Raw genomic sequence first — 27,513 nt, 5'->3', positions numbered from 1 at the left:
TATAAATGTTTATAATACTTTGAAATATCTTTGTATTTTATTTATGATGATGGAGTTAATGCAGGCTTACTGCAAAAAAAAATTTCATTTCCTTAAGGAATATATTGAAAAAAAAAACAAAAATTACCCATAATCTCCCTACCTAGAGATAATAACTTTAAGAATTTGGTATATATTTTTCCAGTTTTTATTTTTCCATTTTCGTGTGGGTTTTTTTTTTTTTTTTGGTGCGAGCAGAATAAAATTGATCAAATAAAGGAGACAAAGAGTCCAGCTCTTAGTTCAAAAAAGAAATCTAATCCAATGATAGGTTTCTTTATACCTCTGTATATGTAGGGAGAAGAGGGACAGGCAGAGAATCTTGTTTGAAAAGCATCACAAGTAGTTATACCTTTTAGTTATTCCAAATGTTATTTTAAACTTAATTACCAGGGCACCATATTACTAAGTAAGACATTCTTTCAGAGTTAATAATTTAGAGATTTAAGATTATTTTCAGAAAAAATAAGACTAATCTCTGATTTCCAGGTGTCTTGCAAGTGCAAACTATATTTCCAAACATAGTTATTATACTAGAAAATAAAGATATTTATAGTCACATAAATCTCTATATTGTGCAGAGAATGAGATTCATTCTCTAGTTAGTAGTCTCAGTTTTATCATACTGTTCTTTGAACAAGTTTATGATTCTGAACAGTTTTTCTTGCTCTCAATAGCTCCTGGGGCCTGAGGAAGGGATCATTTTCTCTTTTCCTGTCTGATAATCTCCCAGTCTCTCTCTCTTTTTAATTAATGATTTTATTAAGCAGAAATCTGTTTTATCAAATGTAGCGCCTAAAATTTTAAATATTAGAATTATAAGAGAAAGTCCAAGAAGCATAAGTTTTAATATAACAAAAACAGGAAGCACCAGAATTAACTTCCTTTTATAATAAAAGATTAAGGAACATAGAATGATTTTCTTCTTCAATAATGACAGATAATTTACATTAATCAACATAATATACAATTTATATTTATATGGATTACCTTGCCTAGTCTTCAAAATAGTCATATGTCATATGTGATACTCTTATACCTGCTTTGCTGATGAGAAAATCTGCATTGAAATATTATTAACTCTCACAGCTCAAAGCTCAATATCACTTCCTAAAAGTCTGAAAACAGTGCCTTTTTCTTAATTTCAATGGGATGCCACCTCTTAAATTATGCATACCTTTTTAACTTGCCTTCTTCCCAGGGCAATTCCTTTAGTACTGTTTTCCATCAATTTTATGGTTTAATATCATCCTTATTAAGAATGGCATAGTATGTCGCAATATAGCAGACTGTAATACATTTAACCTATTTGCCTGCTGTGAGATTTTTATGTTTTAATTTTGGACTATCAAAAATTATTCTATGATGAACATCCTTATGCAGATACCTTGTGAATGTCTATAGTTATTTCCATTAAAATCTTTCTAATAGTGGTATTTTGTAGTAAAAAAAAAAAATAATACTTCTGTTAATTGTTTAAAATATTCCAGACCTGAAAAGTGTAATATTTGAAGTAATGCAATCACTAAAAAGATTCAGTTACTTCCTTCATAATGCTTATAATCTGTGAATGAACTTTAAATCTGAATAGGAATAATTATAAAATAGTGTGTGATAAAGGCCGCTGCTGAGATTTAGGTGACCTGCCTAAAACAGACATCAGTGTGACTATAGTGACAGTAAGCATATAAACAAACACTGAGCACATGGGATCTGTATGGCAGTAAGTAGATTTTTCGTATAACTTTTGTATCTTGGAGATTTCATTCTAATGATATTAGATGCATGGCTAAATTAACAGGTGAGATAATTCAACTATCTAGATGATGTCATGACAGAACTGGCAAGTTTAGAAACAAAATAAATTCTTCTGTCAAAAAGACCTGAAATAAAGCTGTATTGACACTGTCATCACTTCACAAAAGAGATTATTAACGGACTGTTCTCCAGTTTTTTTATAGCCAAACTTCCAACATAACTGAGAAGAAATGATAAAATAAGTTCAGGTATTGGAATCCAAAGGAAACAAGATATAAGCCATTTAGTAAAATGATCTGAATTTATAGAACAGAGAACTTTGTGGAAGTCTTCACCTTCACAAATTATAAAAAACACACACATATTTCAAGTTCCTATGTCAGTTGTTACAATGATTATAAAGGAAACTTGAAAAAAAAAAAGAAGATCTAAGCAAAAAGATAGGGATTGCTGATGTCATGTTCTGATCATGACAAAGGCATATTTTATGTCTTCACTAGTCTTATTTGATTGTTTCATGTATGGACTAAAAACAACTAAATGCACAGTGACTCATTTCTAAAGACACCACCCAAAAACCAGAATAATACAAAACAACCAAAAATAAAGAGCTGTTAATATATGGCCATATAAATTTCCAGACTTCTCTGTCTTCTGTTTTATGAATGTCTGCCATTCTTCTCTCTGTATCCTTAAATATTCTTCCCAATTCAGCATTTAATAACTACTTTGTATTCTAGTATAATGTTGGTCTATCTCGTATTTAACTAGTAAGCTTGCTGGACTCAGACTGCTGAACATTCCTTGTCCATCTCTAATATTTTGATCAACTTCACCCACTTTCAAGGCCACAAAAGAGGTTCTGGTTTAGATGATGTGGTCTTTTTTCTCTCTTGAGGTTGGGAATGGAAAGAGGAAGTTCTGCTCAGAGCAGGACAGAGCTGCCCAATCTCAGGTTCTTCTCAGCCTCATCACAATGGTACATTGGCCAGAAAATTTTCTACTGGAATATTTGGATCTGGCTTCAATGCAGAAATGACTGCAGCTGAGGTCCCTGGGAATTGAGTGAGGAAATGGATCTGTCTGGAATCCTAACTTATCCAAGTTGTGTGTGATGCGAGGTGATTCTGAGTCTGGAATGGAAGAGCATAAGTGATAATATTAACTTGAGTCCAGTGGGCAAACACTAAAACACATCTGGTCTCAGGGTCTTTCTCTTCTCCCAGGTCTGGGTTTTCTGGACTCTGCTTTTCTGGTAGAGGAACCCGGAAGTTTGATCAGCTCTTGCAGGCCTAAAAACATGGCCCATGTAAGTTGATGTTTCTCTCCTTGTTGAAACATGTGTGTGTTTTTTTAGGTCATGTAAGTATTTTCATTAATTTTCTTCAAGTTTCCTAAGAGAAAGTTTCCTCAAATGACCTGTTTCCTAGTTATTATTTCAGAGAAATATGTGGCCTATTCTAAACTAAGTAGTATTCATGTAATTATTGACCAAATTATTCAGCATCTTTTAAGTGCCCATTCTTTAATTAAGGACAATAAGTGCTTTGAAGTTAGGGTTTGTGCTATGCAGGTAAGATCTGTAGTTTGCAGATGGAAACTATGGTTCTATTTAACTATCCATGATAAGACTTTGAAGTTTTCCACAGACCTGAGATTTCTAGGTAGATGAGGTGAAATTTATCACTGAATGATCTTAATATGATGTGAAATTTCATGCTTTGTATGGATTAGAATATGATTGGGGCTTTTAACATGAAGATCATGTATTTGGTAGGAAAGCCATGAGACATAAATATTAAAGCTATTTTGTTGTTGAATGAGACATGCTAAGTTTGTGTAACATCTGTATAATTAACCAGCCTTCTTCAGTATCATTTAAATCAGTGTTTTACTGCATAATTAATTACTCTAAAACATAGTATCTTAAAGCAGCAGTTATCTCATAGTTTCAGTGAGTCTGCTAACTGGATGTGGTTTAGCTGGGCTCTCTGCTCTGAGTCTCTTGTAGGGTAATCAGTGTGTTGGTCAGGGTTATCAGTGTGTTGGTCAGGGTTGCAGTCATCATAAGGCTTAACTTTGAGTGCATCTCCATTCAAGCTCGCTGAAGTAGTTGTTGACAGGATCCAGATCTTCGTGGCTGTTGAACTGAGGGCCTCACTTCCTCAGCAGCTGTTGGCTGGCCACTGCTCTTGGTTTTTTGCTATATGGACCTTTCCCAGGGCAGCTCACAACATGGTAGCTGGATTCATCAGGGGGAGCAAGTGAGACAGCAAGAAAGAATAAGCAATGTGGAAATCATAGTTTTTTATAACCTTATGTTGGAAGTGAAATTCCATCACTTTTTTGTATTTATTTGTTAGAAATAATTCACTCTCAAAGGGAGAGGATGACATGAGGACATAAATACCAGGAAATGGAGATCATTGGTAATCAATGAAATTACCCACCACACTCAAAATAAGGAAAGTGTTCAGTGAGAAATGGTAGCTGGCAATGAAAATGCATATCATTAAATACAGTTGGTGAAAATAGGACCTTAGAATTGTGGAAGACCTTCCAAATGTTGTGCTACGTAATTGTATAAATGACTAAATCTGATTTATTTATAAAATACAAAATCATGTGCCAAAATGATACACAGATTTATTGAACCAAGCAAAAATGCTAATGATATGATCTGACATAATAAAGTACTTGATGCTTGAAGAAAGGCTTAATTTTATGCAACTCAGTTTTCTAAAATTTGGAGAAATATTTATTTATTGAGAGTATATGAAGCAGATACCATTTGGACATTATTCTTGTATACACTTTTTAATTTAGGAGGGAAACATTATTATTTTGTCCATTTCCAAATGGTTCAGATATTTAGAAATATCCCAAAGTATGGGAGACATTTGATCTGTGTTGGCAGGCTTCTTCAAAAATATGTAAACATTCTCCTTCAGCCTCCTTCCGCATCATAGATTGCCAGCCTGCATGCTTTCATTTTCTCTTTTCCCGCAGAGAAATCCGTCATCTCTTCTGCTCCTACTTTCAAAGTATTTTCTTTAATTTCCCCAGTGATACATATATTTTTTACTGTTTCAGGGATCATTGACATTCAGTGACGTGGCCATAGGCTTCTCTCAGCAGGAGTGGGAATGTCTTGACCCTGTTCAGAAGACTTTGTACCGGGATGTAATGATGGAGAACTATGATAATTTAGTCTCACTGGGTATGTTCATCAGCCTCAAATAATTTAGATTAATAATAAATAATTTAGAATCTGCTCTGCAGGCTATATGTTTTTTCCATTGCAACTTTCAGGGCTGCCTTTCCAGGAATTAGTTAAATTTGTTTTCCCTCTAAAGGTGGTTTGAACTTTGTTAGGTTAGAAATGGTAGCTCCAATAAACAACTTCATCTTTCCTATCCTTCAATAATTTTCATATCTCCATGTATTCTTTGCTTGTTTTTGCCTCTCTTCCATAATGACCAAGCAGCTAAATTAGAAATTTGTGGCATATATTGTATACCGTTGTCAAAGGATCCAAGTTTTTTTTTATTCATTTGTGTTCCAAATTGCTGTAATACTCCATTTTATGATCTGAACCAGTTTCAGGGATATCAGCTTGACAGAGGATCCTGAATTGCTCTCATTATCAAAAAAGCCTACAGTTTATATGGTGATAGATTGGGTAATTGGAATTTATTTAAAACTGTATCAGGAGCAGTTCATTTCCTAAAACACAATTCATCTGATCTGTGGTTGAAAGTTGTAATCTATGAAAATTACGTTCAAAATGGAATATCATAGCTATATTTTCTTGTGTCCTCTAGTGACATAAGAACATTAAAATAATGTTAATAGCTAACATTTTGATGACTGTGTAGTAGTCATTTTTCTCAGCACATTATGTGATTTAACTGATTAAAATAACTGGACATATTAGCTGATTTGATTCCCCCAACAGTGCTATTATTATCCCCATTTTATAAATGAAAATACTGAAGTATAGGGGGTTGAAGTGAATTGTCCGAGGTCATACCCAGCTGGAAGGTAGAAAGGCAGGAATTGATCTCAGGCTTCAGAGTGTGTGTGTATGTGTTTGTTTGTTTTGTTTTGTTTAATGGAGGTACTGGGAATTGAACCCAGGACCTCATGCACGCTAGGCATGCGCTATACTCACCACACCCCCAGAGTGTATTTTTAACAACATTTTTCTTGCTCTCTAGAGTTAGAGGACATATGAGTTTAAATTTTAAACAAACGACAAAACAAAAGCTTTACCTTACCTAACTGATCTCTTGTTCTTTAATTCTCTCATTCTTCTCTAAAATAGTTAATATCATTATGATCTTTTATTGTCATAGATATAATTTTAATCTTGACTAGTCACAATTTATTTCTCCATCCTGTAGCCATTCTTTTTTCTTTCAGCAGGCCATTCCATTTCTAAGCCACATATAATTACCTTACTGGAACAAGGAAAAGATCCCTGGATGGTTGTGAGGGAAGAAAAAAGAAATTGGTGTACAGGTAAGTAAGAACAAGTCAGGCCAAAGTTATTTGTGTAAGTGATAGCCCAGGTGGTAAATACACTTGGTAAACACATCCTTGAAACACTTGTTGGAAAGCCTCCTTCTCAGTGAAGGAAAGGCTTGTAATGTGGAGAGGAAATATCTCAACTTCATAACCTCATTAACCATTCACCATATTGTTTTTCTCATATTTCCCTCCCATTTTCATGCTTGACACTCTCCTTCCATGGTGTAGCATTTACCTGTATTTTCCACCCAGATTCTTTCCAGATCTTCTTCTTCAGTGTGACTCTATTGTCTAAAAATACATTCATTCCTGAAAGTATCTGCCAAATATTTGAATAGTCTTAGTTGGCACTGTACTTGCCACAATCAATCCAGCATTATTGAATAGGGCAGATAATGTTTCTGCAGTAATGGAGATTATACTGTGTTAAGGAAGAGATAAACATGAAAACAAATAGATAAATAATATAAGGTAGTGAAATATATTGTGAAGGACACTAACCTGGAACATAGCAGATTTAGGTAGGGTCACATGATCAGGAACCCTCTTCTGAGGAGCTAACATTTGTGCAGACATAAAGTAAGGACGTGGGCTTTTTGACTGTGTGAGAAAGAGCATGCCAGGGAGAGTGAACCACACATGCAGAGGCCCTCAAGGGGGTGTGAGGTTTGCGTGTTTGAGGAGTAGCATGGAGACCAGTTAGTGGATGGTGACTAACAGGCGTGAAACTACTATGTTAGGAAGGAACAGATCTTGTGAGATGTTCTGGATCATTATGAAGAATCAGAATTGTTTTCTCAGAGTAATTAGGATCCCTAATCTGATTTAGGTTTTTTGTCTTTGTTTCTTTAAAGAAGATTTTCACCTTTTCATTAATCATGACTTACACAGATACCTAGATAAAATAACTGTAGGTTATTGTAATTCATTTTCATATCCTTTCCAAATATTTCTTTATTCTTATTTGTGTTAACATTGATCTGTTGGATTTATTCTCATATTCTTTCTAGGTTGGTATTCTTTCATCATTTTTCATTTATTTGAAATTTGCTTGTGAGCTCTATTACCTAATTTTGAGTTTTTTTTTAATTCTCATTTATGATTTTTCGTATCTAAAAGTCTTTTCATGTCTTTTAGCATGTTTTTGAGTAATATGGTGTAGTTTTTTCCCCCTGTTTTTGGGGCATTTGTTTTAGAGGTATGTATATTGTCTCTATAACTATCATTACCTTTATTCATAAAATTTCTTGTATAGAACTTGACTTCAGGCATTTGAGGTGGGGGGAATCATTTATATGTGAGATTAGTTTTCTTCAGTTTTGAGAAAGGAATCAAAATCTGGATACCTTTTCTAAATTTGTGATTTTAGAGCTTCTTCTTCTGTTTATTTTTTTTTTAAAGCATTCATATTATCATGGCTTGGAGAATGAATGGAGGGAGCTATAGTTTTTTTATACTATTATAATTGAAATGAAATAGTGATCAGATTTAGATTGTTACAGACTAAGATTTTAATTGTAATTCCCAGCAAAACCATTAAGAAAATGACTAAAAAATATATAGCAAAAGAAAAAATAAAGGAAATCCAATGGCATCCTAGAACATATCTATTTAACACAAAAGAAGGTAATAATTAAGAAGTAGAAGGAGAAGAAATACCTAAGACATGTAGAAAATGTGTAACAAATTTTAGCCATAAGTTTTATCAGTAATTATTTTACATTGTATTTTCTTATGTTTCGGGGGTAACTGTTCTTTATTTTGGATACAAGTCCTTATGGAACATTAAACATTTTTTCCCACAATGTGACTTACCTATTAATTTTATTAACAATATCTTACAAGGAGTTTTTAAATTTTTTATATTCTAATTTATCAAATTCCTCTTTAATGATTTTTTGGGATGTACTATCCAAGAAATCTTTGCCTGCCCCAAGGTAGCAAAGTTTTTTGCCTATTTTTTTCTTGACCTTTTCATAATTTTTGCTTTTATGTTTAGATCTATATCCATTTTGAGTTAATTTTTTATTATGGTGTGAGTTGGGTTCAGGACTCATGTTTTCCCTTTGGATATCCAGTTATTCCAGCACCATTAAAAAAAAAAGAATTTCCTTTCCCCATTTGGATTGCATTAGCACCTTTGTCAAACGTGAAATCATTGTATGTATGTGTGTCTGTTTCTGGTCTCTTGTAGCCTTAAGTTTTTCACATTGGCATGGAAAATGAAAGTCTTGTGGGAGGTTTTTTCATTTGTTACCCTTATTGAGTTGAGGTAGTTTTCTTTTGTCCCTAGTTGACTGAATTTTTTTTTTTTGCTATGAATGAGTGTTCAGTTTTGTCAAATGCTTTATCTGAATGTATTAAAATGATTTTCTCAAAACTTCACATTCCTTGTGTCCCTTCATAATCCTTCCCCCTCAATCTCCCTCTGACCTCCTTAGGTAAGCACTGATCTAAGTTGTACTTTCTGTCACTATAGAGTTGATTGCATGTACAGTTTTATCATAAACAAAATGATAGTGTGAAGTTTTTCATCTTGCTTCCTTCACTCAGCATAATTATGCTGAAGTTCATCCATGTTGTTACGTGTATTTTACTTTTTACTACTCAATACTATACCAGTATTTGGTTATACCACAATTTATTCATTCATCTGTTGATGGACATTTTTGGCTTTTAGTGATAACAAATAAGGATGTTGTGGACATTTGTTTATAAGTTTCTGAATGGATATAATGCTTTCATTTCTTTTGGCCAAATACCTAGGAGTTGAATGCCTGAATTGCATTGTAGGTGTGTGTTTACATTTGTACGATTTTAAATTTAGATTTAGATAAATGAGGTTATAAATTTAAGTTTGTAAGAAACTGTTTTATAGTGTTGTTAGACTGTTTCACATTTCCACCAGCTTTAAGAAAGGTCTGGATCCTCCATATCTTAGGAACAATTGGTATGGTCAGTCTCTTTAGTTTTAGCCTTTCAAATAAGTATATAGTGTCATTTTGTTGTGGTTTTAACTTGTTTCTCCACAGTGACTAATGATGTTGAGTATCTTTTACTTGCTGTCTTTTTTGGTGCAGAATCTTTAAAAGTCTTTTGTCTGTTCTATTAGGTTGTTTGTTTTCTTGTTGAACTTGTAAGTTATTTTTTATATTCTATATTAAAAGATATCCTTTTTGACTGTTCTCTTGTTTACTGTGATTTTTCCTTTCATTCGTGTAGCAGTGTCTTTGGGAGAAAAGAAGTTTTTAACTTTGACAAAATTGAGTTTATCAATCTATTCTTTATGAATCATAGTTTTAGGTGTTATATCTAAGAATTCTTTGCCTAGCCCAAGGTCACACATCTTTCCTATTTTCTTTTAGAATTTTTAGTTTTATGTTTTACATTTAGGTTGGTGATCCATTTTTTTCGTTCATTTTTGTTTATCAAATATAGGGGAGTATTTTGCATATAGATATCCCAATTGTATCATTTCTTAAAAAGACTATCCTTTCTTCATTCTATTGCCTTTGAAATGATGAAAGTAAGTTTTCCATATATGTATGGATCGATTTCTGATAACCTGTTCCATTTACTGGTGTGTCTTGAGATCAGTATTAAACTTGCTGATTACTATATCTTCATAAATCTTATAATTAAGTAGTGTTAGTCCCTCTGCTATAATCTTTTCAAAGTTGTTTTGACTATTCTAGGTCCTTGGCATTTCCCTATAAATTTTAGGATTAGCTTGTCAGTTTCATTATAGACAACAAAAAAGTCTGCTGGAATTTTTATTGGAATTACACTGAATCTATAAATCAATTCAGCAATAATTATTAACATCTTAACAGTATCAAGTTTTACATTTTCATGAATGTGATCTATCTCTCCATTTATTTATATCTTTAACTTTTCTCAGCAGTGTTTTGTAGTTTATAGTGTACATCTTTTGTGGGATGTATCCCTCAATATGTCGTATTTTTGATACTCCTTTAAATTGTATTTTTAAAATTTGAATTCCTGAGTTTTCTCTGATACTTACATATTGGTTGTATATGCATCAGCCTTGCTAAACTCAATTATTTTCCAGTAGCTGGTTTGTAGATTACATATGACTTTCCACACATGATTAAATAATCTGTGATTAAAGACATTTTTGTTTCTTAATTTTTTTTCCCACATGCCTTTATTCATTTTCTTGCTTTACTGCACTGCCTGGAATCTCTAGTCCAGTGTTGAATAGCAGTGGTGAAGGCATAACTTTTTGTTGTTCCTGATCATACGTGGTGAGCATAATTCTCTCACCATTGGATATGGTGTTAGCTGTGGGTTTTTTACAGATGATCTTTATTAGGTTAAGTTCTTTTTTCCTAGTTTGCTGTGAGTTTTTATGAGGGATGAATATGGTTTTTAGGCTTTTAGTAAATGCTTTTTTTTTTCTTTTAAACCATGATCCATATGGATTTTTTCCTTTTTATTTTGTTAGTATAGTTAATTATATTGATGGAATCTTAAAATATTAAACCAGTCTTGTATTCCTTGGATTGATCATTGCTGTGGTCTGAGTGTTTCTCTCTCCTAGCATTCATATGTTGAAATCCTAACCCCTAAAAGATGGTGACATTAGGAGGAAGAGCCTTTGGAAGGTGCTTAGGTCATGAAGTTGAAGCCCTCATGAGTGGAATTAGTGCTCTTATAAAGAGACCCCACAGAGATCCCTAACCTCTTACACCATTTGAGGAGACATTGAGAAATCACTGGCTGTGAACCAGGAAGAAGGCGTTCACCTAAATACGACCATACTAATGCCTTGATCTTGGACTGCCAGCCTCTGGAACTGTGAAATAAATTACTGTTGTTTATAAGCTACCCAGTCTATATTTTTTATTATAGTAGCCCAAAAGGACGAAGACAAACATGATATATTATCTTTTTTACATATTGATGGATTCTGTTTGTCAAATAGTGTTTAGTATTTTGCATCTATGATTGTAAGGTTTTCTAGTGTGTAATTTTCACTTCTTGTACTCTTTTTCTGCTGTTTGGTATCAGAGTAACTACTAGCATAGAGTAATTCACTCCTCAGTTTTCTGAAAGAGTTTGTTTAGAATTGGCACTACTTCTTCATTAAATATTTGGAACAATTCACCAGTGAAACTGCCTGTGCTTGGAATTTTCTTTGTAGGAAGGTTTTCCCATTGTTTACTAGATATACTGTTGCCACACTGATTTAGATCCATCTCATGCATGTATCGTTGTTGATAAGACTGAATGTTGTAGTGATCCATACCTAAATCCCAAAGTAGGAAATCTCTGGCTGTTTTTGTGCCAGCATTCCACCCTCACTTTGCAGTTCTGGCTATTGTTCTAATAGCCAGAAATATTTTGGAGTTCTTTTTGGAATTTTTGTAGCCCACATTTGCATCACAATAACTGAGACCTGCCCTTGAAGCAAGGGCAGGAGAGTGAGTTTAGCAAGAAATTCAGCTGAGTCTGGGTTGCTTTGTAAAGTCTGACTCCTTTCCAAAACCCTCCTGTTTTTATTTACAGTCCTTATGTAGTTAATTTTTCTACCTTGTGTAGTGTTTGTGGTTGAAATCAGTCAGAGAGGAGGATGGGCTGTGGGAACTTTGTGTCACCGTACTGGAACTAGAACATCTTCAATTAGGAAGTTATTTAATGATGAGAAATAATTTTTTTCTCTTATATCACTGCTGACTCATTGCTTTTTATTGCATGGTTTAAATCTGTCACAGTCATTTTTTGCTACTATTTTTGTAGTTTTGGCCAATCATAGCTCTCTAAGTCTTTGAATTCTTCCTCTCTTTTTGACATAGGATTTCTAGGCTTATACCTGTTCACTTCTTAGATTTTCCCTCTGTCAAACTGTGCTATAACCATATTTAAATCTAAATATTGAGCAGTTATAATGTAGGTATTGAAATATGCTTATGATAACTTTTTTTTCTTGGCAGCTTTTTTCTGTTTCTTCTGTAGCATCTGGTTGGTTTACGCTTTCTTTTCTGTGGTCAGCTTTGATAAAATTTTCTTAGAAAGTTATCCATATTTTCAAAAGATTCATATAGTACCCTTATAATTTAAATTACTCTGTGGTTCTTGTTGTCCTCTTTTCTTATTTTTGTTTTTAACTATCTTTTCAATTGGTTTATCTAGTATTTCCTATAATGATTTTTAAAGCACCAGCTCTTTGTTAATGCTACTGTTTTCTAACTCATTAGGTTCTGCTTTTATCTTTTTCCTGCTTTCTTCCACTTTGTTGTTTATTTTCTATATACTAGGCTTTGCTTCTCAACTCACTTTTTTTAAATAGAGATGATTATTGTAAGTTTTGAGTTCTCTGAGTGGTGAAATTGAATGCCCAGGATTCTGATAGGTGCTTATTTTCAGTGTAGTCATTTACTAGAATTCTTTCATTTCGGTTTTTTTCTTCCTGTAGCGATCCAGCATTTTTGGAGAGGGCATTTCCATTTCCACATGAGAGGGCTCTTCGTTTTCTAATATTTAGTCTTACTTTCTATTGTTACTCAATTTTTGAGAGTGTTGTTGATATTATTTAAACTTTTTGTACACATACCATACTCTAGTTATAAGAAGATATTTTTTGCCCTCAAGTCATAGCCCCCTTACTAAACACTTTCAATTTTGCTTAAGATACTTCATACAGACTTTTCTCTTTCAGCTCACAAGTGCCAGTTCTTTTTCATATAATTCTTGGCACTCTACTTTTGGATTCTTATATAATTCAAGTCCCCTTTTTTTGCCTAAAGTCCCTAAATGTTCAAACTGTCATACAACTGGTGGGTATACCTGGTGTACGTCAGAGAATTGAATGACATACTTCTCTGGACATGATCAGAATGGTTGGCCTTGGTTAAAAAGAAAAGCTGGAGAGGAAAAGGGAAAGCTGAGAAGAGATATGAAGGAATAAAACAGATTGAATGCGGGTAAGGATCATTAAATAATAAAGTGTTAGAGGAGGAATAACTAAGTAAAGACCCTCAATATCTTAATTGTTATGAAGAACAGAGAAAAGCACACGTGGCTTTGCATAGGAGGGAATGAGTCGCAGTGGTGGAAATGTGCATTTTTAGGGGAATTGTAATTGAAGAATGATCAAGTGTAAATAATTGCCTTTTAAAATTTTGTATTGTATATATTTATATTTTAGATGGAAGTGGTATATTAGAGCTGGCTGGTACTGGCTCCCTAGAGATAAGATTTTACATTTTATCCTAAGTCTAGGCTAAATTATGTTACTTTGATAACTTGAAATTGCCTGGATAGATATTGGCATACACAAATCAGGGCTGGATATGTTCTGTGTGTGTCTTTGTAGAACTGGTTGTTAAACATTTACCAACACTCTGCTGCATAAACTTACTTTTTCTGAACCCTCCTTTTACATTTTCAAGTTTTATAACTGTATTTTAAAGTTCTTTAAACTGTCGTAATTGGTGAGATTTTTAATTTTCTCTTAATTCTGTTATAAAATGTTTTGTAGTGAAGGAAACTTTTTTCTTATTTGTTTTAGATTTGAAACCAAGATATGAAATAATCAGCTATGGAAAAATGTACATTTATACGAAACGTTCATCTCTTACTCTGCGTCACAGAATTGATAATGGAGAGAAACCGTATGAGTGTAAGGAATGTGGGAAGGCCTTTAGTCGTCATACAGATCTTAGAGTACATCAAGTAATTCATACTGGTGAGAAACCGTATGACTGTAGGGAATGTGGCAAGGCCTTTAGTCGTCTTACAGACCTTAAAGTACATAAGAGAATTCATACTGGTGAGAAACCCTATGAATGTGAAGAATGTGGGAAGGCCTTTAGTCGTACCTCAAATCTTGCTCAACATGGAAGAGTTCATACTGGTGAGAAATCCTATGGATGTAAGGAATGTGGGAAGGCTTTTAGTGATGTTGGAACACTTAGAATACATCAGAGAATTCATACTGGTGAGAAACCCTATGAATGTAAGGAGTGTGGGAAGGCCTTCAGTCAAGCCTCAAACCTTATACAACATGACAGGATTCATACTGGTGAAAAACCCTATGAGTGTAAAGATTGTGGGAAGGCCTTTAGTCATGCTTCACATCTTGTTAGGCATGAGAGGATTCATACTGGTGAGAAACCCTATGAATGTAAAGAGTGTGGGAAAGCTTTTAGGAGTAGCCATCAACTTACTATCCACCATAGATTTCATACTGGTGAGAAACCCTATGAATGTAAGGAATGTGGGAAATCCTTTAGTGTATATGGACGACTTACTCGCCATCAGAGTATTCACAGTGGTAAGAAACCATTTGAATGTAACAAATGCGGGAAGTCCTTTAGGCTCAGTTCAAGCCTTAAAGTACATCAGAGTATTCATACTGGTGAAAAACCCTTTGAATGCTGCAAATGCGGGAAATCCTTTAGACTTAGTTCAATGCTTAAGGTACATCACAGAATTCATACTGGAGAGAGATTATATGGGGTATATGTATAGTAGACAATGGAATTATAACACTTAAGAAAAAATTTAAATGAAGAGAATATGAGAAGTTTTTACATGGTTTAGTTCTTTTAAGGCATCACATAATTTACACTGGCAAGAACTCCTTGGAATCTAAAGTGTTTGAAGTTTTTCAGTTATGACTCAAGTACTGTTCACCTTCAGAGAATTTGTATTGTACTTTATATTAGAAAGTCTTTTATGGCATTCCTCTTTGTTTTACCATTCACTGGGTGGCCAGGCTCTGTGGCCAAGGTTATAAGGCAGATAAGTGCCACTTAAGGAAAAGACTAGTGCATGATTTGAAGTCATTGAGAGCAGAAAAAAATACATACCAGGATTAAGTAGCACAGTGATTACTTACAGCAAGAGAGGAGACAGAATGCACAAGATGTATGACTTGCAGTGTGTTAGCGACCCATGGCCAGCAGATCACCTCCACATCTGACAAGCATGACTTAGCTGCACACAGCCCACTTTGTTCTGCAGTGGCAGGACACCAACTCCTTCCCCATAGGGTCTGACATCCCAAAAACTGGAGGCTTGCCTGTGTGCCACTAACATCTATGATTAAACACAGCAAAGGAGTACACATTGAGTCTGACACAGAGATAGCTATTCATATACAAGGCAGTAAGCCCAGCGGAGGTTGTGAGGGATCTTTATTTTTTGGTAAAGAAGTATTGCAGGCCCAACAGGTCCCATTCTTTTTTCCCCACCAGCTTTACTGAAGTATAATTGACCAGTAACACCATAAATTTAAGGCGTATAAGTGGTGCTTAAGGGGAAATTTATAGCTATAAATGTTTATATTAAAAAACGAAAAGTTTCAAACTTTAACAGCCTAATTTTACAGTTTAAGGAACTAGAAAAATAATAAACAACACAAAGTAGCAGAAGGAAGGAAACAGTAAAGGTTAGAGCAGTGATATATGAAATGAGAGAATAGAGTAGCAACAGAAAATCATGAAACCAAAAGTTGGGTCTTCAAAAAGGTCAACAGAATTGGCAAACCTTTAGCTAGATGAAGTAAGAAGAAAGGGAGGAGAGTCAAATTACTAAAATCATAAGTGAAAGTGGGAGGACATTACGATTGATTTTATAGACATGGGCAATGGACTTGATGAGACATTTTTCCAAAGAAGATAATATGAATGAGGAATAAGCATATGAAAACATGCTTAACATCACCAATCATTAAGGAAATGCAAATCCAAACTACAGTGAAATACCACCTCACATCTATTAAGATGGCTACTATTAAAAAAGAAAGTATAGGAAAGGATGTAGAGAAATTGGAACCCTTCTGCACTATTGGTGGGAATGTAAAATGGTACGACCATTGTAGAAAACAGTATGTAGATACCTCAAAAGACTAAATACAGAATTACATATGATCCAGCAATTCCACTTCTGGGTATGTACCTAAAATAATTGAGGTCAAGGTCTCTAAGAGCTAGTTCTACACTCATATTCATAGCAAATGTTGTAAATTCATAGAATAGAATGCTATTCAGCCTTTAAAAAGAAGGAAATTCAGCAATATGCAGCACATAAATGAACCTTGAAGACATTTTGGTAAATGGAATAAACGGTCGCAAAAGGCAAATATTCTACTTATGCGAGATACATAGAGTAGTCCGAAATCATGGAACTTGTCAAGTGGTTGCCAGTGGCTGGGGGAGGGAAGAATAGGGAGTTATTGTTTAATAGGTATAGCGTTTTAGTGTTACAGAATGAAGAGTTATGGGGTTGAATGGTGGTGATGACTACACACAGTATCTGTGTATTGAATACTACTGAAGGATATACTTAAAAATGGTTCAGATGGTAAATTTTATATTATGTGTATTTTAGAACAATCCATGGACTGAATAGCTTAAGTTAGTTTTCTCACAGTTCTGGAGACTGGAAAGTCAAGATATCAGGTATGGTTTCTTGAGGTCTCTCTTTGACTTGCAGCTGGCTGCCTTCTCACTGTGTGTGTACATGGCCTTTTCTCTCTGTGTGTGCATTCCTCTGGTCTCTGTAAGTCCTAGTCTTGTTATAGGGACATTAGTAAGACTGGATTAGGGTCCACCTAAATGGCCTCATTTTAACTTAGTTACCTCTTTAAAGCCCTGTCTCCAAATACAATCACATTCTAAGGAACTAGGGGTTAGGATTTCAATACATGAATTTTGGGGAGGCACATTTAAGTTCAGGACTGGTCAGTCTGATGAAGCATAGCCCTGTATTAATGTTAAGTTACGTGGTTTACTGATGTGAAGAACATTACATGTGCCCAAATTGATTATTATAAAAGAATCTTAATGGTGCTATTGCTGTTACTATACTAAAATTCATGTTTCTCTTGCCTGCTATTTATAATGCTAACACTCCCCCTTCTCAAAAAAAATTCCGTAGCTAGGTTTGAAAATACATTTATTTCTTCTTATTAAAAATTTTTTTAAATCAGCAAATGAGTTTTTAGGAAAGATGAGGAGAAGATGTTCCCCTAACTTCATTAGCAGGAGAGAAAAACATGATCAAGGAATCTGATCAATGTCAAATTGAGAACATTAACAAGAGGCCAAATACCCTTATGTTGTACAATAAGATATGTGTAAATATAATTATTACTTATTCTCTATTCTTTCATTATATACTATTCCTGTAAATTTTTTTTGGAGGATACTGAAAAACCTGAGACTGTTGTAAAGTTTTGTAAAACCAACAATAAATCTCTTTTTGAAATTTTTATTTGAAAGGCTCTGAAACATTTTTGTCTTATTTGATAATTCGGTGCTCTGTTAATTAAATTAATGGTATTTCTACCCTTTAAAATGTATAAATATCTGGAAGGTTTTTCAGACAAGAAATTGATTCTCGCTTCCTTTTTCTAGTCACATACACAGTTACATAATGAAATTCATGGATTCCTTTTGCAAACCCAGAATGATTCCAGATCCTTTGTCTCCTGGTATTTTATTTTTTAACATTTTTTTTAGTTGAGTTATAGTCAGTTTGCAATGTTGTGTCAATTTCCAGTGTAGAGCACAACTTTTCAGTTATACATGAACATACATATATTCATTGTCACATTCTTTTTCACTGTGAGCTACCACAAGATCTTGTATATATTTCCCTGTGCTATACAGTATAATCTTGTTTATCTATTATGCATATGTCTGTCAGTATCTACAAATTTTGAACTCCCGGTCTGTCCCTTCCCACCTCCCTCCCCCTTGGCAACTACAAGTTTGTATTCTATGTCTATGAGTCTGTTTCTGTTTTGTATTTATGTTTTGTTTTGTTTTTTTAGATTCCGCATATGAGCAATCTCATGTGGTATTTTTCTTTCTCTTTCTGGCTTACTTCACTTAGAATGACATTCTCCAGGGACATCTATGTTGCTGCAAATGGCATTATGTTGTCATTTTAATGGCTGAATAGTATTCCATTGTATAAATATGCCACTTCTTCTTTATCCAGTCATCTGTCGATGAACATTTAGGCTGTTTCCATATCTTGGCCATTGTAAATAGTGCTGCTATGAACATTGGGGCACAGGTGTCTTTTTGAAGTAGGGTTCCTTCTGGATATATGTCCAGGAGCGGGATTCCTGGGTCATATAGTAAGTCTGTTCCTAGTCTTTTGAGAAATCTGTCTCCTTATATTTTAAATTAACATGATTTTGGGAAATATATACAAGATCTTATGGTATCTCACGGGGAAAAACAATGTGACAATGAATATATATATGTTCATTTATAACTGAAAAATTGTGCTCTACACTGGAATTTGATACAACATTGTAAAATGATTATAAATCAATAAAAATGTTTTAGAAATTAATTAATTAATTAACATGATTTCACTCTGCACAAACAAAACAATGAACATATACTTAAAGGGGAAAAACAGGGAAAATACTAAGAGTGTATCGGGATGGAGGGAATATTTAACTTTATTTTTCATAAGTTCCTTAGGATACTGAATTTTGCAACACTTACATGATTTGCATTACCAGAAAATACATTTTAAAATATACTAAAGATGTTGTAGAGGAAAAAAAAATGTTACTGAAGAGGTGGTTCATTCCAGCAATTATGAAAATTGAATCTTATGTCTGGCATTAGAAATAAGTACAGTTGAAACAAATTATGACCTACAGTCCTTGATATCCTAAATCTCTACAAAACTATTACTTTCACTGCAAGATTCTATTGAGAATACCTCCCCCCTCCACTGAAGCTTCTTTGTTTTAGAGATCTTGGTTGACTTCAATAAGTGACCATTTGGGCTACTTGTATTTTCTTTTCCTTCATTTTAAATTCCTGCTCTTATGTTTTAAATTCACCAGTAAAGAGTGAGCCTGCCCTTGACTCAGATAAAAGCAGAATCCCAGGCCTGCTCTCTTACTCTCTCTCCTGCGCTCTTCCTACAACCTTGCTGTGGCCCCAGATGTGCTGTATAGTATCTAGGACTTATAAGTAGTAAATTTCTATTTTTTCAAAGTTTCCTGATGCTTGATGCTGAAGGGTATCTTGCAGTCATAAGAACCACAAGGGCTGGTCTCATGACATTGGTTGGTGAAAAGCTGGGACCGGCACGAAACAACATGTAAGTGGCATTTGCACGTTGAATCAGAGAATAAATGAAAAGTAGAACAGTGTTACGTACACAATAGATGTTCAATAAATGTAGTCACACTTATCCCCTTCTTCAGTAAATATAATACACAGTAAATATGTATTATTTTGCACATAATCCTACTACAGCGTCATGCAAAACTCCAGTATTAAATGGGATTCAATACAACTTTTATGCAGTGAAGCCCACCCCATGCATAATACAAAAGAGAGGGGTGAAAATTTTTGCTGTGACAAAGGTTTCTGGTAGGCATAATATTGTGCAATGTGAAAAATATTTTTTTCCTGTAAATTTCAGGCTCAAAATTCAGTGACCTTAACAAGGACCCAAACTCACTCTCTCCTTTTCTACAGTGAGAAAACATACAGTACAGTCTCACTTTATCCAGCTTATCTCAACCTGGAAACACGGCTTTGCCACTAAACAGTATAACTTTGTATGTCTTTTGATCTCAGAAGCTTTAACTCTAAAATGGAAATATATATGGTAAACACCTGTGATGTTTCAGGTGTCAGCGGCATTTTAGGAAAGAGATAACATACACACCAACATGCATAGACACACAAATACACACACAAACATAAGGTATGGTTAGATTAGGAACCCAAGTTCAAGACCTCACACCAGTCAAGCACTCAATGACCCCGGGGGTCACATCACTGACTCAACAGTGGACTCACACACAGCCTGAGGCCTCGGAAAAGAAGAGCTCCGCAGTCTCCTCAGAAAATAATGCCGTTTGCCGTGACATGGATGGACCTAGAGACCGTCATCCTAAGTGAAGTAAGCCAGAAAGAGAAAGAAAAATACCATGTGACATCTAAAAAAAAAAAGAAAGAAAGAAAAAAAGAGGACACTAATGAAATCACCTACAACACAGGAACAGACTCGCAGACATAGTAAACAATCTTATGGTTACCAGAGGAGAGGAGGTGGGAAGGGATCAATTTGGGAGTTTGAAATTTGCAAATGATAAACACTATATATAAAAATAGGTTAAAAAATGAATTTCTTTGATATAGCACAGGGAACTATATTCAATATCTTGTAATAACCTTTAATAAAAAATATGGAAACAAATATATACACATATATGCATAACCGAGACATTATGCTGTACACCAGAAACTGACACATTGTAACTGACTGTACTTCAAAAAATATATTTTAAAAAATATGGATTATTTCTTTACTTTTCTTAAAATAGCTTTGACTGTATTGTATATTGGTAATGATGTCAGCGGTATTATATATTGGTAGCTATGATGTCAGCTATGATGTAACCTACAAGTCTATGTCCATTTGTTTCAGATGGAGAATCTGATATTCTGTTTACTCATTCACCATCTGATAGTTAACACCATTGTCCCATACAAGTTTACATTTTAGAATTAAATATACAAAAGGAAAAATAATTTGAATCTCAATCTTTCAGGCTTTCAGTCGTTTCCTCTGATTTAATGCAAATTGTATCAACATTTTGTGGTTAATCTATTGTTTGCTTTTGGTTATGGGTAAATAATCTGTATTGTACTTGACTTAGAATGTTTGTATTTATATGTGAGATTGTATTCTAATTTCCTTTTGTATTATGTTTTTAATGTTTAATATTGCATTTACTAGATTTTTAAAGATTAAAAGCTTAAAAAGTTTAAAAGATAGGATTTGTCTTTGAAAAGTTATGGAGCTTTTTATATCTGTTGATTTATTTTTAACGTTAGATCTTTAATCTCCTTAAAAGAAGCATCTTTTTACATGAGACTCTCAGTAAAAGTCAAGTGTCATGTGTTTTGGGCAATGCTAATTGGGACACCAAAGCCCCTCTGGAAAGATATAAAATGCAGTTTGGCTCCTTAAAAATATTTACATACTTCTCAGCAACCACATTTGGATCGATAGATTCTTTCATGTCTGAGTTTCTATAGAGCTAATATATAGAAATATTCACTAATTAGAAATATTAGAAATACTACTTTATAGTCATTAATTAGAAAATCTTGCTAATTTAGGACTATCTAGCATTTCAAAGTATTCATTAATATTTGCCTTTGTTTAAAGCCATTTTCTAACCTTTTAATCTATTAGCATTTCATTAAACATTAATCAACATTTCTCTAAATACTTGCTTTATTTAGACAACTAGTAAACCAAATCTTTAAAGATTAGTGATCAGTTGCAAACGTAAGCTCTTTGAACATCTGAAAATTGGAAATTTAATGTTTCTTTTAAATCACCTAAAATCTGTATAGAGGCAACATTCACAAAAGATTGAAATGTTCATAAAACTTACCAGTAAACTTGGAGTAATTTTTTAAAAACGTATTACTATAGATTCAATTCTTTTTTCTCTATTCTTATGCTTTTTTAAATTTATATTTTAATTTCTTCCCAGTTTTTCTTCTTTGGCCTTTTTTCCTCCTTGGGAGAAGTTTTATAATTTATGGTTTCAATATTCTCACCCTACAGATAAGACGGCAGGATCTGAGTGATCAAGCAGTTGTTTCTTGATCAGATCACTGGGGCTGGTCAGAGTCGATGTGATCCTGAACTCCTTTAAGTTTTTTTTCTTTTTTTAATTTAATAACACATTTAAAGAATTATGGTAAATATAATATAAAATTTACTATTTTGAACTATTTTAAGTATACAGTTCAGTGGTATTAAGTATATTCATATTGCTGTGCAGCCATCACCACCATCCATCTCTAGAACTCTTTTCATCTTCCAAAACTGAAACTCTATACCTATCAAACAGTAGCTCCCCATTCCTCCTCCACTCGACCTGGCAACCACCATTATACTTTCTGTCTCTGATTTTGACTATTCTAAGTACCTTATGTAAATAGAGTCATATGCTATTTGTCTTTTTGTGACTAGTTTATTTGTAGAATCTCTTCTCTCTTTTGGTTAGTATTTGCGTGGAATATATTTTTGCATCCTTTCACCTTCTACATCTAAAGTGAGTCTCTTGTCAACAACATATAGTCCAATGATTTTTATGCATTCTGCCAGCCTCTGTCTTTTAATTACAGAATTTAATCCATTTACTTTTATTACTGGTAAAGAGAGAATTACTTGTATCATTTTACTATTTGTCTTCTATCTGTCTTACAGCTTTCTTTGTCCCCCATTTCCTGTATTACTGTCTTCTTTTGTGTTTAACTGATTTTTTGCAATGAAATGTTTTGATTCCTCTCTCATTTCCTTTCATATATATTCTATAGCTATTTTCTTTGTAGTTACCATGGGGGTTACATTTAACATCCTAACATAACACTCCAATTTGAATTTATACAGCTTAACTTTTGAGTCTTTTTTAATAATAAAAATTAACAAATTAAGTTGTAGGATATTTAAGTCAAAATCTGTCCTCATGAATTAAAGTTTTATCAATGTTATGTTTTTCCATCATTAGAATATATTAAACATTTCAGTTTGCTTTTTTAAAATATGTACTTTGCTTTTTATTAAAACTGTTAGTTCTTTTAAAAATAATTGATAGATATTTCAACTCCTAGGAAATAACTGATTTGATCTGTTGTTAGATTTTCTCTTTAGGGCATTTGGCAATTTTATTTTTGAAATGCCACTGAATCCTCCAACTGTTTGGCTATTGTTTGTGACATACCTGGTGCTGATGTCCTGTTGGACCCCCTTCTGTGTGATTATTCTCAGTGACCATCAGTGTTTATCCATTTTTCCTTTTCTTAGTACAATCTTTATTTCTTTCATGCCTGCTTGGATTTCATATTTGAATTATTTCCCTCCCTATTTACACAGATTAACAAAGTTAGATATAGATACTGAGAAGAAATACTTGTTTGTAAAAACACTCTTATTGGTATCAACAGTACAATGCACACATATCTTATGTCATCCATATTTATATAACTACTTTCGTACATTTTATAGTCACATTTTTCCAACCATTTTGTCTTATTTTAATGATTCCCATCATTTTATGCCTATAATTTAAATGATATTGTCATTGTCATTTTATACTTAAATGGAACAGCTTCACCCATAGCAGTCTCACTACACTGACTCCTTTCTCTTTAGCACTGTCCATGATTTCCTGGAGAGCATAACATTTTTCTGAACATAGAAGGATGTTTAGACCTGTCCTTTTTGTTTGCATTTAATTTTGCCCTGAGATAGGGACTCAGCCTTCCTCCTTAAAGGACAACATTAGAGACCAAAGTTTGAGTGTTGTCTGATAGGATGTGAAATTGAGGAGGGAAGTGGAAGATCACTAGGGTATTCTCAGATACTCAGGAAGTGAACCTGTATGTCCTCAATTCCAAGATCTCAGTACAGTTCAGTAAGTCTTTGAACCAGTAACAGTCTCCAGGAAATCACTGAGTCCCACTGTACTTAGTTGCATTTACTTAAATTTAAACTGTATCTTTGATTTCCGCTTGCATTTAGTCAAATTTACACTATATCTTTCGCTTCCCTAGTGGACAGTCTTATTTGTAACCTATGCAAAATTCATTATAGCCCTTTGTTGAGGTAACAGACCCTATTGTTGTTAATTGGGGCTGTTACTAGTCAGATTGAGAACCACATTTACTGCTGCTAGGTATGGCTGTAGAACAAATTATAGTCAATGGGCTGCCATTGGAATTTTGTAGCAGTTTCTGAGTACCCTTCTTAAGGGCATCTTGCTCAAGTCCTTTACTGTTTTTCTTCTCCAAGCTATTACTGTGTGTGTGTGTGCGCGCGCACGCGTGCGTGTGTATGTATCTGATATATAATATATTTATCACCCCTGAGGACATCACAAATTTGCCGTATTTCTATAGTTCTTCCAGGCTTTTTGCATGACAGGGAAATACACTATGACCTGGTTGGAGCCGCTGGTTACTTTGTGGAACAATCCTAGGTAGGAAGTCTCATGACAGAAAATAAATGTTCCTAATTGTATTAGTCTGCTTGGCTACCATAATAAAACCATAGAATGTGTGGCTTAAAACAACAGGAATTTATTTTCTCACAGTTCTGGAGACTAGAAGTCCATGATCAAGGTGTCAGCCAATTCTGTTTCTGGTAAGAACTCTCTCCTTGGGTTGCAGACAGCCACCTTCTCACTGTGTCCTTCCATGGCAGAGAAAATGAACTCCCTGGTGTCTCTTCTCCCCACCCTTATAGGACTTTATGTTATATTTTTAATTGAAATACAGTTGACATACAATATTATATTAGTTTCAGGTGTAGTACATAGTGATTTGATATTTGCATACATTACGAAATGGTCACCACAATAAGTCTACTAACCTCTTAGGATAAAAGCTATGTTTTCTTTGGCTACTTTCTAGGGTCTTCTAGTGCTCTGGGAGGAAGAGAAATAAACCAGAATATTTGTTACAAATGAGAAATGTCATTTTATTCAGTACACAGTAATAGATTTCTGGAACTGAATGAAAACGGGTCTTTGTCTAGCCCCACCTTAAAGTGGGGAACAGGTAAAGAGGCTTAAAATCTGTGGCCCAGGCATACTTTCCAATAAGATCTCAAGGTGCTAATATTAGGCCATATCAGAGAGTAGGAGTAGGGATGTTGGGCAGCTTCTCGGTACGGTAAGGATTGACTTGTGGTAGGCCTTTCCAGGCACGTTCTAGGAACCCATAGTGGGCAATACCCACAGGTTGGATAGTATGCACCCTGTTCTGCCCAGGCAAGGGTACAACTCCCTGGAACTCAAGGGGACCTGCAGGGGCATGAGAACTACCACAAAACAGGCCATAGAATAACCGTTCACCAAGTACCAGCTCCTCAGTTTTCAGGGCCTTTTTGTAGATGGTCTCTTGAGATTGGAGTTTCTTTCTCTGCAGTAACTCTAGCAGCAGCTTCTGGATTCGGGGGGACTTAAGTTGGTACACGTCCATGAGGCGATAGAACTGTTCCATCTGAGCGGCAGTGTCTCTTGCCTATCGCTGCTGCAACATCCGCAAAACATGGTACAGTGCCACAAACGTCTCCCATCGAGGCACCGCTTCCTTTTCTTTAGAGATGGGCTGTGCCTTTTTGTCCAGTTGGGGCAACTTGAGGGCCCTGCCTTTACCCTTAAAAGCCCTGAGATCCTTCTGAAACATCAGTGCTAGAGTTTGTTTTTCCACAGAATTATGGGCACCTGTGAAAATGTCTCTTGTGGCAGGATAAAAATACTGCATTTCCATCTCTTTGAGAACACTGGATAACTGCTGTGCCCATGCATGCCTGTAAGGTTCTCCTAAAAGATGCCAATTTATAGCCTTTGGGTCTTGAATCCTGTTGGTAGGTGATGGTAACACTGGTGTACGGATAGGTAGGGATTTCTTCTTTGTCTTGTGAAATATGGGGAGCTCACCCCTTCCCCTCAAGGTCCAGAAGTCCAAGGACAGGGATTTTTTATCCACAGAGGGATAGACAGCTGTAGGACCATCCTTTCTGATTGGATAAATGTGCTTTAACTCCTTGACAGCCGTGGATAACTGTTGTACCTGCTTCTTCCTGTAGGACTCAGCTGAGAGATGTCAATTGAGAGCTGGTGGGGACTGAGTCCTCTTAGTAGCTGAGAACACTGGTTCAGGAATAGAGAATGGCTCCAGACAGCTCTCCATTTCTTTTCTTCCAATTGGAGGGATCACTTTTAAGTGTACTGGACTCAAAACATCTTTATAGGGTTGTGATATATCTAGGGGACCTATCTGTGTGTTCTGCTGGAGGTGTTTAGCAATGGCTTTAAGACTGGACAGATGCAGGCATTTCAAATATCCCTTTGAAGAGAAGTGTCTGAGGAGTTGGTCAGTCTATGGAAACTCTCCCTTGAAAGTTGTTCTCCTGCTTCCAGCCTTATTAAGGCATTACTAATCCAGTCCTCATCTGAGAATCTTTCTTCTGAGTGGTATGGCCTTTTAGCTGGCATAGAGGTAAGGGCTGGGGCAGGGGCTGGGGTGGGGGCCGGGGTTGGGGCTGGGGCTGGGGTGGGGTCTGGTCCTCAGTTTTGCCCACCTGGGAATCCTGGTACTTCACGAACCACTTCCACTTGCCACCTTTGGGCCTACGTGCAGGTTTCTGTTGTTTAATGATATCAGGTAAGTGGGGCTTTGGCCTGTGGAGGTCTTCTCGGGGCTGGGTCTCTAAGCCTGTTTCCATGACTTGCAAAAACATGTCCCTGGCTTTCTCCAAGAGTATATCTATCCTCTTGTCTTCTCCATAAACTTTTCATGTAGTGTGCTCCAAGAAGTTAACTTTCCTGTCCTTCCAAATCCAACTGATCCCCTAACACTTTCAGGGGCATTCCCTTTTCTTTTTCCAGGGCTCCTGGGAGTTGTATTTTGAAGGGGCTCCTCATAATTGTTGGCCACGTAGCCTTATCCATAAGTGTGGGAGCTCTCCTTCCATCAAGCAATCTCTCTTTGTCAGGAGCCATTTTCCTTCTAGCTATACCCTCCCTTTCCTCAGCAAGAACCTCACTTTCTATCACTAGCTTTGATAAGTTCACTTCTTCTTTTGAGATCTCTGTTTTCAGTATTCCTTCCTCCTCTGAGAGCATCGCCTCTGTAAGTCTGCTCTCCTGTTCCTTCTTACTCATGCTCTCCTCATCCTTCTGCCTTGTCGCCCTTTGCTCCTTCTCTTTTTCCTCTTTCTTTTCCATTTCTTCCTCTTTCTCCTCCTCCTCACCCAGGCTCTCCCCCTCCTCCTCCTCACTCAGAGTCTCCTCCTTGTCCTGCATGTTCAGGTGCCCCCCTTCCTCCTTGCTGAGGGGCTCCTTCCCTTCTTCATGTAGGCCCTCTTTTTTCTTCTTACTCAGCTTCTCTTCCTCCGGAGTCAGTCTCTTTTCCTTCTTTGAACTCTTTTTCTTATGCTTCATAGCCAAGTTCTCCTCCAATTCCTCTTCACTCAGGCTTACTTTCTTTTTCTTCTTAATCAGGTATTTCCCTTTCTCTTTCTTGGGCAGAATCTCCTCCTCTTGTCCTTCCTCAGTGAGACTCTCCTCCTCTATCCCCTTCTTAGCTGGAACTTCCATTCCCTTCTCAACCAAACTTTCAGGTAAGTCTTCAA

At 35.2% G+C, this 27,513-nt stretch overlaps 2 protein-coding genes across 2 annotated transcripts in view; one reads left to right on the top strand and one right to left on the bottom strand.

The window, feature by feature from the left end:
• LOC102527004 (uncharacterized) overlaps nt 1-18,669 on the top strand; it is a 48,868-nt gene extending 30,199 nt beyond the window's left edge. Inside the window, 1 exon segment of the mRNA XM_031681734.2 lies at nt 13,963-18,669. Coding sequence (XP_031537594.2) covers nt 13,963-14,826 — 864 coding nt within the window. The 3' untranslated portion in view covers nt 14,827-18,669.
• Nucleotides 18,670-24,767: 6,098 nt separating this feature from the next.
• Nucleotides 24,768-26,374, bottom strand: LOC140697998 (WD repeat-containing protein 87-like). The gene is given in 2 exon segments (XM_072966407.1): nt 24,768-25,972; nt 26,317-26,374. Coding segments are annotated over 2 exon segments (1,026 nt in total). The 3' UTR covers nt 24,768-25,004.
• Nucleotides 26,375-27,513: the final 1,139 nt, after the last annotated feature.

Source organism: Vicugna pacos, chromosome 9 (genome assembly GCF_048564905.1).
Source record: "Vicugna pacos chromosome 9, VicPac4, whole genome shotgun sequence".
NCBI lineage: Eukaryota > Metazoa > Chordata > Mammalia > Artiodactyla > Camelidae > Vicugna > Vicugna pacos.
This window is presented reverse-complemented; position numbering and strand designations above follow the sequence as displayed.